The sequence below is a fragment of the Haliotis rubra genome, unplaced genomic scaffold (assembly GCF_003918875.1).
Source record: "Haliotis rubra isolate DU_JTF1 unplaced genomic scaffold, ASM391887v1 Scf826, whole genome shotgun sequence".
Classification (NCBI taxonomy): Eukaryota; Metazoa; Mollusca; class Gastropoda; order Lepetellida; family Haliotidae; genus Haliotis; species Haliotis rubra.
Genome location: NW_025767553.1, coordinates 192,097 through 207,726, shown reverse-complemented (window position 1 = coordinate 207,726; position 15,630 = coordinate 192,097). Strand labels below are relative to the sequence as shown.

The 15,630-nt window shown below is 39.4% G+C and overlaps 1 protein-coding gene across 1 annotated transcript in view; it reads left to right on the top strand.

The window, feature by feature from the left end:
• The window catches only part of LOC124262184 (axonemal dynein light chain domain-containing protein 1-like), a 39,509-nt gene extending 32,737 nt beyond the window's left edge, over positions 1-6,772 (top strand). Inside the window, 6 exon segments of the mRNA XM_046696637.1 lie at positions 1,002-1,098; positions 1,732-2,001; positions 2,616-2,789; positions 3,690-3,779; positions 4,350-4,447; positions 4,812-6,772. Of these exon segments, the coding sequence (XP_046552593.1) occupies positions 1,002-1,098; positions 1,732-2,001; positions 2,616-2,789; positions 3,690-3,779; positions 4,350-4,447; positions 4,812-5,121 (1,039 nt within the window). The 3' untranslated portion in view covers positions 5,122-6,772.
• Positions 6,773-15,630: the final 8,858 nt, after the last annotated feature.

Below are 15,630 nucleotides of genomic sequence, written 5' to 3'. Positions count from 1 at the left end.
CTCATTAATACCGTGTGAGAAGGGATGCATGTCATTTTTATTATTTATATTATACCTTTTGATATTTGGATATCATTCTGAAATTTCTCTATCAAGATACAAGATGGGTACCATTCCATAATTTCACTATCAACATACCAACATCAAGATTGGTATCATTCCATAATTTCACTATCCAGAGACCACTATCAAGATGGATGTCATGCCATAATTTCACTATCAAATTGGTATCATGTCGCAATTTCATTATCAAGATGGATGTCATACCATAATTTCACTGTCAAGACAGGTATCATATCCCAGTTTCACTGCCCAACACAGGGTATCCTTTGCTACAACCCTGTAGTGAATGGTTCCATGTGTAATGTGTTTTTGTGGTATCTGAAATTATATTCAGCAATTTGCCTGAGTCCGTAGTCAGATCTGTTGTTTCCTTTTGTGGTCTTTTCTGTCTTTTCATTCTTGACTTTGTTTTTTGACATTGCTGTCTCTTTGGAACCCATACTGCTATAAGGATCTCACCGTTATCTCACCTGGATCATAGGTTTTAGTACAAATTGATATATAATGTAATTAAATAATGTTATTTTGTTTTGTTGTTTGTTTACTTGTTTGTTTGTTTATTTGTTTGTTGTCACTGTCACCATTCAAGACAGATGGGGAAGAAAAATAATACAATAATACAACATTAAAACAAGAAGAAAAAGAAACCATTTTTTGGTACTGAAATATGTCTGCTACTGGATTTGGGTTCTTAAAGCTGTCATTTCACTCAGGTGAAATCTTTCCTGGATTGTCATTTGATTTGTTTGAAGGAACGATAACAATCATTTTCAAAGTATCAATGAAATAGTTTCTTATTTTATACTTTTTTAATTATGAATATAATTTGACAGGTGAATATGTACATTTAAGTGTGTATATTAGTCATGCTGAAAGATGAGACATTTTGAGGAGGGAAAGAACATGATATGATGTGGCCGATGCTTGTCGTTTGTCAGCTGCTGTGACGGCATCGTCCTGGAGAACACACAGCAGCGCCAGGACAACATGGAGGAACACGCGGACCAAGAACTCCGGGACCTGAAGAGGCTGAGAGTAAGTACTTCCTGATGATTGTCCTCCCTCCAGGATTGAGTTGATAGTTGACCCTGAACCACTAGATCAGACTCATTTACAAAATGTAATCAGAAAATATTTTCAATTCAGATGTGTTAATGTGTATATGACAACCCCTAACGGGGTCAGGTGGTCAGGCTTGCTGACTTGGTCGACACATGTCATCATATCCAAATTTCTTAGATCGATGCTCATGCTGTTGATCACTGGATTGTCTGACCCAGACTGGATTATTTACAGACCGCCGCCATATAGCTGGAATATTGCTGAGTGCAGCGTTTAAACTCCAAATGCAGAGCTGTAACTAAATCTGTCAAAATTACAGATGTGAAACATTTTCAAGAAGTATCTGTATATATTTGAACATTAGTAAATATTTTACCCAAGCTGATTTTCTAAGGACATTTTGATGAGAGTTTTCTGTTTTGTTATGTGGTGGTACCCCCCCCCCACCCCTCCCTCCCAATATAACAAGATTGTTGACCAGCTCTAAGTTGGAATGCTGACAGGTCTTGAAAGTGTAGTCATAATTTCCATCTCTTTTGGAACAGAGAATTTCTTCAAACTGTAGGTTTTTCAAGAAGTACTTACATTGAAATATTTGTCAATCAGGCAGAATGCGAGGACTGGATTCACACAGCTAAGATCTTGACCAGTCAGCTGACCGGTGAGACAGTGGAGGAGTTATTCCCTCGTCTAGAAGGTCAGTCCAAGACCGATTCCACCTCAGCCAAACCGGAAGGATACTACGATAAGGAGCCATTGGAGTCACAGCAGCAGCAGCAGCAGCAGCAGCAACAGCAGCAGGAACAGCAGCAGCAGGAACAGCAGCAACAGCCACAACAGGAACAGCAGCAACCAGAAGCACCTCCAACCCCCCAGGTAGGAATAGAGATAATATATAATGTTTCACAAGGAGTAGACGCTGACTGAATGTTTCCTAACCCTGATTAGAGAATAACAAAGGTAGAGGTGTGTCTTATGTCTGAGTCCTGAATCACCTGTCTCAATCATATGGAGCATGTTCGTTTAAACACATCTCAGGGATGAAAAGAGTCCCTGCTGTACTTCCTGAGAAGATTCTGCAGCTGACCGTCTTGTCATTGCGACATGAATATTGTAACAAAAATTATCGCTGACATATCTCAAAATCAGTGAGGTTTTCCTAAAGAAGTGTATCATCGTCATAGTGACATGCACAGCAGTGCCTTGCTTGCTTACTTCTTCCAACCCGTGAAGATCTGGGTTAGAATTGGTCTTCAGTAACGCATGCTTGTCCGTAAGAGGCGACTAACAGGATTGGGTGATCAGACTCGCTGACTTGGTTGACACATGTCAACATAGCCCAATTGTGCATATTGTTGAGTGTGGCGTAAAACTAAACTCACTCACTGTGATTACTTAATTATGAAAATTACTGTAGATTTGTTGAGACAGAATATGTGTAGAAAGTAACAATACAGAACCTCACTGTTATAACCACACCACATATTTAGAAACAAGAGGAGACTACTCCAGTTCCTGCTCCCACACCAGCAGAGGGCAGCACTGAGCAGACAGTAGAGCAGACGCCAGACAACAGTGGAGAGCAGACGACAGTTGAACAAACAGCAGAAGGAGATGTGAAGAAGGAAGGAGATGAAGAAGGAGATGAACCAGTAGATCAACCAGTAAGATTATTTAGTATATGCTTGGCTTACAGTGTTGTTCCTGTTTAGTGCTATATATAGTCTTCACACGTACAAGGGAGCTGATTAACTATTGCGGTAGGTGAGAAAGTATGAAACCAAATGCTACATGTATAAAAGTGAGTCTTTTAAATCATGAAATTTAGGCAAAATATGCAAGGGTCCTTTGCTTGCATCAATTAAGTGACACATTTGTATCTGGACATTGCAGTATATTGTGGTATTGTCTACGTGTGTAAAACTGAGTGTTGTAAATCTTGAACTCAGTGCAAAGATAGTAACACATGTAAGTCGGATATTAATCAGTAAGGTATTACCACATGACAGTCAGAAATTCACACATGACAGTCAGATACACATGAGTCAGATACTCACACTCGTCGGTCAGATACACATTTCAGTCAGTTTCTCTAACACATCCATCAGATATTCACACAGTTCAGTCACATACTCACACATGACAACCAGATACACATGACTGGCAGGTACTGAGTAAGATACTCACACATGACAGATACTCACACATGACAGTCAGACAGTCACATACTCACACATGACAGTCAGACAGTCACATACTCACACATGACAACCAGATACACATGACTGGCAGTCAGATACTCACACATGAGAGTCAGATATACATGACAGATACTCACACAATTAATACAGTCAGACAGTTAGATACTCACACAATACAGTCAGACAGTCAGATACTCACACATGACAGTCAGATACTCACACATGACAAATACTCACACATGACAGTCAGACAGTCAGATACTCACACATGACAGTCAGATACTCACACATGACAGTCAGACAGTCAGATACTCACACATGACAGTCAGACAGTCAGATACTCACATGTCACGTATCCCCCAGGCCCCTGTGGAGGACACTGGAGAGAAGCTGGAACTGATCGGCACAGACGACAACACCCACGTGGCTCGGCTACAGTCAGATGTACAGGCGGTAAGAGGAATACAGATTCTTTAAAAAACACCCAGTATATAAAAGTGTCAAAACAAATAATCTTTTCATTTATGCATTTAATTTCCAGATTGTGTCTGATAATTATCTTTGTTTTGTCAGCCCTATATCGTGTTTTACCAAAGCAGTGAATGTGTACCACCTGCATGCTTTAGCTATTTAGATCTGTTTTTAAAAAGATAATTGAGCTTCTAAAATTAAAAATATAAACTCTGATCTGGAAGTAAAAGTCCTTCCCTGATTGTTATTCCCACCAATATTCCCATTGTTATTCCCACCAATATTCCCATTGTTATTCCCACCAATATTCCCATTGAAATTCCCATCTTTATTCCCATTGTTATTCCCTTCATTATTCCCATTGTTATTCCCATTGTTATTCCCACCAATATTCCCATTGTTATTCCCCATTATTCCCATTGTTATTCCCACCAATATTCCCATTGTTATTCCCACCAATATTCCCATTGTTATTCCCACCAATATTCCCATTGTTATTCCCATCATTATTCCCATTGTTATTCCCATCGTTATTCCCATTGTTATTCCCAGGCTCCTGAAGCGCAGGCTGCAAGCAAGTCAGGTACACCAGACACAAAAAAAGCATTTGAGGCCCTTGCAGCTGTCGGCAACCTGCAGACTCAACTGTTGTAAGTCAACACGTCACATACATCTTCCTTATCGGAATCTCTGAAATGTTTACTTTCTTTCAAAGTTGTCTTTTTTCAAAATTATTTGACTAAAACGTAAACATTTTAATTGAGTATCTTTGCAAAATGTACTTCTTGGAAGTCAGCTGAATTCAACGAATTGAGTTGATTGTCACTGTCCACCCAACCTACATAAACTGCTTCCTCTACAATACACTCTCACTCACTCACTCACTCACTCATAAACTACACTCTCAGCTACTCACTAACTCACACACGCAGTCACGAATCACTCTGTCAGCCACTCACTCACTCACTCACATGTAACCAAGATATGTTACATCCCCCCTTACTCTCTCAACAGAGACACCGAGCATCGAGCCCAGGTGGCCGAACAACGGGCTGCGGACGCGGAACTTGAGCTGACACTAGTACAGGAGCAGCTCCGGGCCCTGGAGAAGAAGATGACCCAGCTGACCGGCCAGGAGGGGGATGTGACCACCCCCGTCAGCCTCACCACGCCCTCCCCTGTGTCCAGCAGGACCCCCGCCTCCAGCAGAACCCCCGCCACTACCACCCCCGTCGTCCGGCAGGAGGAGAAGAAGGAGGAGAAGAAGCTTCCTGTTCCTCACAGTCCACAGAAGAAGTCCTCCGCCAAAGGGAAGAAGAAGTAGAGCTTGAGGAAGAGAGATGTTTAACTGTATTTCATTCCATCAAAACTCAGCCCTTCTAACCAAAGCTTAAAAAATTGTATCAGTTATCATTCTGTAACTATTAACATATTGAAGTCATTCAAAATCATTCACTATAAATGGATATATTTTAAAAAGAAGATAAAGGAAATTGGGTATGCTATATATAGATGTCATTCCATTTTATTCCTCAAACCTCAAACCTCATTCCCCAACCCTTCTAACTGCAGCTGATATTTATGTTTTCCACAGCTTAAAAGATGTCATTTGTTATTTTGTATCCACTGATTAAACAAAGTCATTCCAAACCATTTGCCAAAACCCAAAGGTATATTTATAGTTGGATATTCTATATATTGGTAAGAATAAATACATTTATGGAATTACGGTAGTAACTGGTATTTTGTCTGCTGTCTGTAAACCTTTCATGAAATCATTTAAAAAACAAAATGTAAGACTTGTTTCAGGGTTTAAATCCCAGATTTGCCATATTTCTAGGTTTGTCAGCACCAAAGTGGGAAAAATGCATTGCCTCACTAACTCATTTTAATATATTAAAGGAAAATTTATCAAATATCCTCTGAAATGTTACAGAAGCTAACATCCATAAATTTCCCCTTTCATGTGTATCACTTCTAAATGCCATTCCAAGACTTGATCATTCATACTGTTGCCGTCCATAGGTCACCACCGTGGGTCAGAAAATCGATAAACTAGGCCCTAGTTTACCATCCAGCCCCCCTACTATACACGTTATATAGTATGGGGGCTGGATAGTAAACCAGGGCCTAGTTTATCGATTTTCTGACCCGCAGTGGGGGCCTATGTTGCCGTCCATATGTTAAACCAAATTTGCAATATTTTGTGTGTGAAACATCTGGAATGTACAAACTAAACACTTGGGAATGAGTCATATATTTTTAAAAATGCAACCTTTTTCATCAGTAAGCACAAGTAAATATTCCACTCCACTTTTATTGGGATTATCAAATATATTTAGACATACACATATACACTACTCAAAGAAGTCAAGGAACACTTGCTTCTCTCATGTCATCATAGTTAATGTTACATGACAACTACAGTGACATGAGAGACGAGGGTGTTCTTTAACCTCTTTGAGTAGTATATTATGAAATACTTGTGTGTAATGGGGAGAAAACAATCCCTATCAAAGTGGAGTAGTATAATCAGTGATGAATGGCAAATTGTCAGCTGTCAATTTTTCCAAAAATATCTCTGTAGGGCCACACAAAATACATATCACGTTTCTCATAGAGTTCATTTTAAAAAAATTATCATGCAGCCATGTCTCAGGTTCCACAATTCAGTGTGCAGAACTGCATCCTTAAGATAACCCAGGAATCTATAAGTCTGGGTTGAATCCCATATGTTGATTGTTTCTTGGTTTGGCTGCACCAACATGTTTGTGGATTTCACCAACTTGCAGACTTTGAAGAACCGCATCACTTTTTCTCCTTCACCACAATGACAGGTGATATGACAGAAATCCATTTCAAAGAAGCATTAAACCCAGTGTCAGGGGTGGAAATAACTTTAAAATTGCTAGTGTACTCCGGTACAGTGGCACATGTAAAATCACTTGCCCTGATAATTTTTCCACTATACCGGCCCGTTTTCTTGTTGATTTTTTAAATAAACAACATAATTAATATTGGAAAGTCAACTGGACACCGGTACAGTGTGATATACAAATTTGCTTGCCCGACAGAAAAAAACACTGGACTCGGGCGTCGGGCAATGGGTTATTTCCACCCCTGAGTGTATATCATTGCCCTTGTATTTTAATTCACTTCTTTGTGTGATGACTGTACCCAACACAAGTGTATATATGTATGACTGGTTTAAGCATGTAACAGTATTCCTGAGGTCCTGTAGAAATCCGATATATTTTGATTTGATTTGATATATACTGAGAGAGAAAATAAGGGATCGCATAAAATTTCAGATTTTAATCACGTCAAACAGAACAGACTTGAGTCATTGTTTCAAGTTTAAATGAAAGTCAGTATCGAGTATGCCCCCGACCTGCTCTCACAACTGTCTGGCAATATCTGGGCATACTTTCAATCAGTGTCCTCATTGTATATACATATGTCGGAGAATAGATGTGATCCTTTATTTTTTCCTTCAATATATATTTATTGTTGATTTTGTGTGACATGGAGGTGAAAACACTCGTAGATAATGGTTTAGCCTTGAATATGAGCATGATTTTACACCATCAGGTGTAATGCTGGTACTGTCAGAGCTGTACTGACTATACCAAGTGGTGTCCCTTTGGTGTAGCAGGATCCGATGATCATGTGTCTCAATTCCAGATTGTGCCTGATAATGAACATTGTTTTGTCAGCACTAATAATGTTTGTGAGTTGTACCAAAGAGGTAAATGTGTACGACCTGTATCGCGTTTGGCTTTTTCCCACTTTGAGGAGACATGGAGATCACTGAAATCTTGTTCTAAGTGGCCTTGAACTACCCATAACATGTTGTAATACTGCTGAATATTATCACCCACAATGCCTGCCAATGTAAAAAGACTGGATCAAGAAAATATTCATCTTGAAATTATGAAGTCTGCTTTGCGGTCCAAGAGAGTATTTTTATTGTTTATATTGACTTTACAAACAATATGTAAAACAGTATTTCAAACCGTATATTTGCTAAATACCATTTTGCTGTTACCAAATTCAAAACTTTTATTTATACTGAATATTGTATGAAGATCTGTCTGTGATATTTATTTAATGTTGAATTTAGATTCTTTCTGTGTTTTACAATTTGTAACATTAAAACATGATTGTAATTAATGTTTTGTTTAGTTTTGTTCAGTTTGGATATATATTGAAGGTATAGGTCAAAGCCATCAATCAAGAAAAACTTTGTGTTCTTAGTCAGTTGAATACAAATCTCTCTGAGCATGGGAGCCCATTCATTCAAAGCACTGTTGCATAGAGTTGCCTCCCTTGAGCAGGCAGACGACATTTGGCTGCGGATTGGAAACCACTTTATCTTGGTTTGGTTTCTGGATTTGATAGAACAACACCCATGTGTATTTGTTTTATTCATTACTTCTGGTTCACTCACGTCAAGATGAAACATGTATGTGAAGTCAAACGTACCTGGAGGAATAAACTTCACTGCAGAGGCAGGAGGGTAAACAGGCTACATATAGGATTAGACAGACACAGACACAGGCACAGTCAGACAGACACATACAGTCAGACAAAAATCTGGCCATACTTGTACAGGGACAACTGTACGTGCATGGAAGGACAGACAGATGTCTCCTGCAAGACTGGTAGATACTACTACAGTAGACGAACTTTTAGTCTCAGTTTTGAACATATTTTACAGAAAATACGGTTCCTTAATTATAATCACTCCATAAAATATAATGAAAAAGAACAAAGAGACTTTCATTATGTGTTAAACTAGACTTGCAAGGGCTTTCTTGGGTGTATTTGTTTCGGGTCTGTATGACTCACAACTCGTCAGAGAGACAGGCAGACAAATGTACAAAGAATCAATGTCACATAGACACGGTCAAAAAGACCGACGGTGAAAAGAAATGAGGAAAAACAGGACGCACATCACAATAGAGGTAAATGTTGATGTACCACATGTTGCATCACTCTACGACCACGCATTGAGCGGTGGTGGTCTGATGATGTAAAATAAACACTTCACATCCCTGGATGGGTTATCAGGTGACTCAAGTTGGAAGATCCGGAATGTTCATAAACAAAATTCTGCGAGCAAAGATAACGAGGGGGGTCGTTCCTAAATACACTGGTTATTAAAGCTGCGAGATCAAGATTTTCAAAATTAATATTTTTTTTTTTTTATTTACTAGAATAATTAAAGAGCTATGAGAAATTGCAGCTTATCTTTCCAAAGGAGTTCATGTCATACATCTCGAGCGCTTGAAGTCGAAGAGGGATCCGTCACTTCAGTTCCCGGGGGTCCGATAAACGAGGTTGTCGGGCATACTGTAAAACATGGAGTGGAGTCTCAGAATGGAGTCTTAATGTAAATATTTAGGTGACCGAGTTTGTTTTGTTTTGATCATAAGGGTAGCTATACAAGCACATTCATTTCACATCTGTAGCTGGTTGGTGTTATCAGTTTTATCAGAAGACAGGAGGCATTCTGTATACACGTATCAATTAGCCCTGTCAACTCCAGAAATGTCATTCTGTAACAGTACCATGCTGCCATCAAGAAGAAAAATGTATATGAATAGATGGAAGGATGGATGAATGGATGGATGGAGAAGCATGTAAATTATTTACAACCTGTAAACAAAATATTAATAATGGCATTATTTATTAGCCAAAAAACGACATATATAACATGTTCACATGTAAATTCAAATTTGTGTAGAGGAAGCGGTAGTGAGGGAAAAGGTACATACATTAGGTCTATGCTAAGACATACTAATCATCAGGGAATATAACAGTTATTATTGCATGAATTATTTATTTCTTACTTAACAAAGACATTGATTACATTAGATACATAGCACTATATTATTCAAGAACTGGATTTATTGTCAGTGATGGCAAAAGTAACTGTTCATAAGTCATAATTGTTTTGCTTTTTGTTCAGAAATAGCCATCTCTCTACATCCTTGAACTTACAAACAAAAAGCAAAAATAAATGTAGCAGAATATTTTGCAAGCTGATTGTTAGTGAGTTTCATCAGCTCTCTATGGCTTGGAAAATCCACTTGGGCAGTCCACTGGAATGTGACAGATTAGAGGAAACACATCACTAATACGATCTGCCCTCAGAATGTCAGAGAGCTAAAGGAATGCTGCTGAGGATTGCCATGTAAACATGTTTACAATCTCGATTACGTTGCTGTCTACAAATGAAAGTATAATTGCACAGAGTTCGAATTTGTGACGATTTATTAATAAGTTTGGAGTAAACTGACAAGCATTAACAAACATTTCTACGAGAGCTGTAAAAAAGAAAGACTAATCTCTAAGATGAGTAAGATAAGATATTTACTTTTGAAACCGGTGATTCCGGAGGTATAAACGACAACTGGGAAAAACCATTAATGGCATATTCTAGACAGTAATCAGTGTTTACAGAAGTGACAAGTGCACTTATACTCCATACTCCATACTCCAGACTCCACTCCAAGACTCCACTCCAAGGCTCCACTCCAAGACTCCACTCCATATTTTACAGTATGTCAGGTTGTCGACCCCCTTTCGTGTGCCCGACGCCGAGCCGGTGAAGTGGTATGCAAGATGACACGAAATGTTTTGGTAGGCGGATGCATATTGTAATGTTGAAATATGATTTCGTCATCCTCTTTGCGAAATTTGATAAATCAATCAAATATTTCTCATAAGTTTATGCGCTAGCCCTGGCATCCAGTGTATGTTACAATGTCACCCATATTTACTTCTTTTAGTATTGTATTAAAATGCTCTTAATTGGATGCAGTGGTAAAGTCAGTGGTAGTCTATCGGTCTAACTGGTACACATGTATCCCCATTTATCAACCTTATCAGGACACATCAGTTTGTGTAAAACACCCAGCCATAACCATTCAGATTTAGTGAGTGAGTGAGATGTGTTTTACGCCGCTTTTAGCAATATTCCAGCAATATCACGGTGGGGGACACCAGAAATTGGCTTCACACATTGCACCCATGTGGGGAATCGAACCCGGGCCTTCGTCGTGACGAGCAAACGCTTTAACCACTAGGCTACCCCACCGTTCCTTTAAGGATTAGAATACACTGATGTGTGGAACTTAGGGTTTTCTCGAAGTAAAAACTTGGTGCCTGTACATTGTGTAGGCATTTTACAGTTGTCGAGCCTGGGCTATCTCGAAATATTCGAGATATCGACAGATCCGTATTTGAGTGTATTTGTATCCCTTACACAAAAACAACATGTGAAACTTAAGAAACGTGATGTTGCATTTAATTCATTAACATTAACAAAGGGACGGTGGGGTAACCTAGTGTTTAAAGCGTTCGCTACTCACGCCGAAGACCCGGGTTCGTTTCCTAACAAGGGTACAATGTGTGAAGCCCATTTCTGGTATCCCCGATGATATTGCTGGAATAGTGCTTAGGCGGCGTAAAACTACATTCACTCACTCACTCAACTATAACAAATGCAAGTTAACAATTTTAACGTCATCGCTAGCGTTAACTTTATTGCGTAGGAGAAGGGAACAGGCAGTTACCCTTTAATGACTATGGCTAGATTTTAGAGAAGTCCGGTTTCCCTGGAGTAAACACAGGGGTCAGCAATGCCGATCCAGGGTAAAGGTTGTCCACTTACCTCGCCCGTCCCATCCTCACCCAGACGCTCGTGAACATCCGGCTAAGAATTGGTCTTCGACAAACAATGTTGAAAGAGGCGACACTAACATCTATTCTCAAAAAAGAACATTTTACGGTGGAAAAACAGTCGTTAAATTATCTCGATAATATATAATAAAAAGGAGCCCAAAGACTTCATTTAAACTGGAGTAATCTAGACTTGCCAATTATTTAGATTGGCATATGGTTGTATTTTGTTTATACTTGGCTTTGGATTTGCTTGGGTTGCACAAGATGTAGGGCACCTCGATACCTTTATTTCAGCATTTAAGCAAAGGCTGTTTGATAATCTCCATCAAAAGTGGGTCTCAGAATTGGGAGTGTTATCAAAGACACAATGCTATAAGCAGTTTAAATCATTATTAAATGTTGGATTGTATTTACCATCAGATTTTCCTATTTGTAGTAGGTCTGCCATCGCAAGATTCAGATGTTGTAATTTTGGACTAGCAGTAGAAACAGGCCGTTATAATGGTACTGAATAGTTAAGGCGACTCTGCCTTTTTTGCCTTAAAGATGATTTATCTTTTGTGGAAGACGAATGCCATGTATTATTTGTGTGTAAACAATATGCAACCATAAGAAGCACATACATTTTCAAACATGTAACATCAGTATCACAGCAGTCTTTTATAAATATTATGGCATCAGATAAATGTAGTGTTATCTATGATATTGGTCAGTTCCTACTTAAGGTGTATAAACATAGAATTGCCCTTACACGTGAAATGGGTGTGTGACATGTAAATCCATATGTATGACAACTCTTGCATGGAATAATTCATGGACTCTACTGTGTATTTATGCGCGGATTGTGAAAATTAATACATGACTGTATTTTGGGCCAATGGCCTTGGTACTGGAATAAAATGCCTGTCTGTCTGTCTGTATTGGATGTATGTGTTCCAGGGTCTGCATGAGAGACTAGCTAGGCACGTTGATTTGGTTTTTGCGTGGTATCGTATCCAAACAGTGTAGATCGATGCTCTTGGTATCAGTCACTGGATTGGATTGTGTTTCCTAGCACTGTGATTCACAGACACTCATAAGACAGGAATACTGGTGAGTGCAGCTTTAAAATCAACCAAATAACCCAATACATGACATTTTATGTCAGCTGATCAATTGGTTAAAATATACACCCTTCACACCTTGAAATCCCCCAATCAATCATCCCTTAATGACGTAGTACTCTATTCAGACCACATAGTCTCCCCTTTTTTGTCACTTATCAAGGGCCGTGGGCTCCGTTTCACAAACCTCTCGTAGCGCTGCCGTCGTAAGTCAATGTTACAGTATAGGAAGTACGAATGCTACGAGAAAAGTTACGAGATCTTAGGCTTACGAGAGCTTTGTGAAACGTGGCCCTGGGTTCCGTTGTACAAAGCGTTCTTAGCGCTAAGGTGACCGTAACTCCCATATCTTAACATAGACGCAAGGTAGTCTTAGCGCTAAGGTGACCGTAACTCCCATATCTTAACATAGACGCAAGGTAGTCTTAGCGCTAAGGTGACCGTAACTCCCATACCTTAACATAGACGCAAGGTAGTCTTAGCGCTAAGGTGACCGTAACTCCCATATCTTAACATAGACGCAAGGTAGTCTTAGCGCTAAGGTGACCGTAACTCCCATATCTTAACATAGACGCAAGGTAGTCTTAGCGCTAAGGTGACCGTAACTCCCATATCTTAACATAGACGCAAGGTAGTCTTAGCGCTAAGGTGACCGTAACTCCCATATCTTAACATAGACGCAAGGTAGTCTTAGCGCTAAGGTGACCGTAACTCCCATATCTTAACATAAGGTGACTTAGCGGTAAGCGTAACTGACCGTAACTCCCATACCTTAACATAGACGCAAGGTAGTCTTAGCGCTAAGGTGACCGTAACTCCCATATCTTAACATCCCAGCGCTAAGGTGACCGTAACTCCCATATCTTAACATAGACGCAAGGTAGTCTTAGCGACAAGGTGACCGTAACTCCCATATCTTAACATAGACGCAAGGTAGTCTTAGCGCTAAGGTGACCGTAACTCCCATATCTTAACATAGACGCAAGGTAGTCTTAGCGCTAAGGTGACCGTAACTCCCATATCTTAACATAGACGCAAGGTAGTCTTAGCGCTAAGGTGACCGTAACTCATAGACGCAAGGTAGTCTTAGCGCTAACAAGGTGATAACTCCCATATCTTAACATAGACGCAAGGTAGTCTTAGCGCTAAGGTGACCGTAACTCCCATATCTTAACATAGACGCAAGGTAGTCTTAGCGCTAAGGTGACCGTAACTCCCATATCTTAACATAGACGCAAGGTAGTCTTAGCGCTAAGGTGACCGTAACTCCCATATCTTAACATAGACGCAAGGTAGTCTTAGCGACAAGGTGACCGTAACTCCCATATCTTAACATAGACGCAAGGTAGTCTTAGCGACAAGGTGACCGTAACTCCCATATCTTAACATAGACGCAAGGTAGTCTTAGCGCAAGGTAGTCTTAACATAGACGCAAGGTAGTCTTAGCGCTAAGGTGACCGTAACTCCCATATCTTAACATAGACGCAAGGTAGTCTTAGCGCTAAGGTGACCGTAACTCCCATATCTTAACATAGACGCAAGGTAGTCTTAGCGCTAAGGTGACCGTAACTCCCATATCTTAACATAGACGCAAGGTAGTCTAAACGCTAAGGTTGTTTTGTACAACGGCATCCAGGGCCCTTATTCTCGAAACGTTCGTAGCCCTAAGAATTCTTAACTTTGATCGTAGCCAATGTCTTAACAATGAGCTTCAGAAGTTCGTAGGGCTCGAACGTTTCAATAATAGCTAGCCTGGTTCTGAATATGGTAATAGTAAAACTCGTTGACACGCATTAAAATGAAAACGCATTTATGTGTTTTTATAAAACAAAACAAATGACATTTTAATTAGTCCAAATATCCGACTTGCTGCAATCAGCTGTTTATACAGAACTCCAGATTGCATATGTCTTGTATTCTATTACTCAAAAGTCCAGTTGACATTTTAGAGCATTGTTAGTTCATTTTTTTAAACTACAAAGAAGGAAAAGGTTTGCAGTGTTTTGCATGCTGAGGTCATCTGTCACAGAATAGGTGCAGGCCAGATAGAATTCCACAGGTCTAGGTTGTTTCAGTGTCCCCTTGACATTACTGTGACAATTCTTCAAACACGTTTAACAAATTTGGGAGTTTGTTAAAAAAATAAAGTTGACAACTAACAACAGAAACGTGCTAAATGCGTTCACGGAGAGTTGTGATAAAATTAGAATTACTGAATTCTCCATATAATCACCCATAAACCTCTATATTTCTCAGACTTAAAAGAGGTACATTGTATTGCTAACAGACTTGTAAAGTTATTCAGCATGACAAGAAGCTCATTAAGAAGAAGGCAATTCACATTTGAATGAGATACCTGTTCACTTATCACGCTTTCATGTTAAACTATTGTTTTGCCTCATTTGCGGTTACCTCCCCCTTCTGAGTTCATTAACACCATGGAAGCCCCACCGAATACGTGTAATAGACAATTCAGGTCTCCCTGTTATCACTGGGACAGATTTTTCAACACATTATATGGATTTAGGCGTTTTATTACAGATCATTTCTTATCAAAACAAGTCTCAAGTCAACACACCGTGCATCAACCTCTTCTACTGTATAAACCCAATACCCGCCATGTATATATTTCTCCTTGTGCAAATGTTGAGTATCATTTGCTTGATAAAGGTGTTAGGATCTACACCGAAACGTCGCAACTACTACTGCAACAAAGAAGTTGTCTATCCATAAAAGTGCTCCACTTAATCGTTTGCAGATCTATTGCACATAGACCACGGAGGCATGGCCGCCATGTAATATATACTACCCATCAAAAGTTAGACTCACAAGTGTTAAATGTAGCTACTTACTTCGGTCAACTGTTCTAAACTAGATTTTGCAAAATATTCCATACTGTTTAAAGGTAGCCTGGTACTGTTTACACATGAACAGATCGATTGAAAAAAACAAATTCGTACCGTTGAAAAGATTATTGATCTGAGTTCAATAAATGATGAAACTCAGTGAAAATTGGCGAATTCTTAAAAAAACCCTTT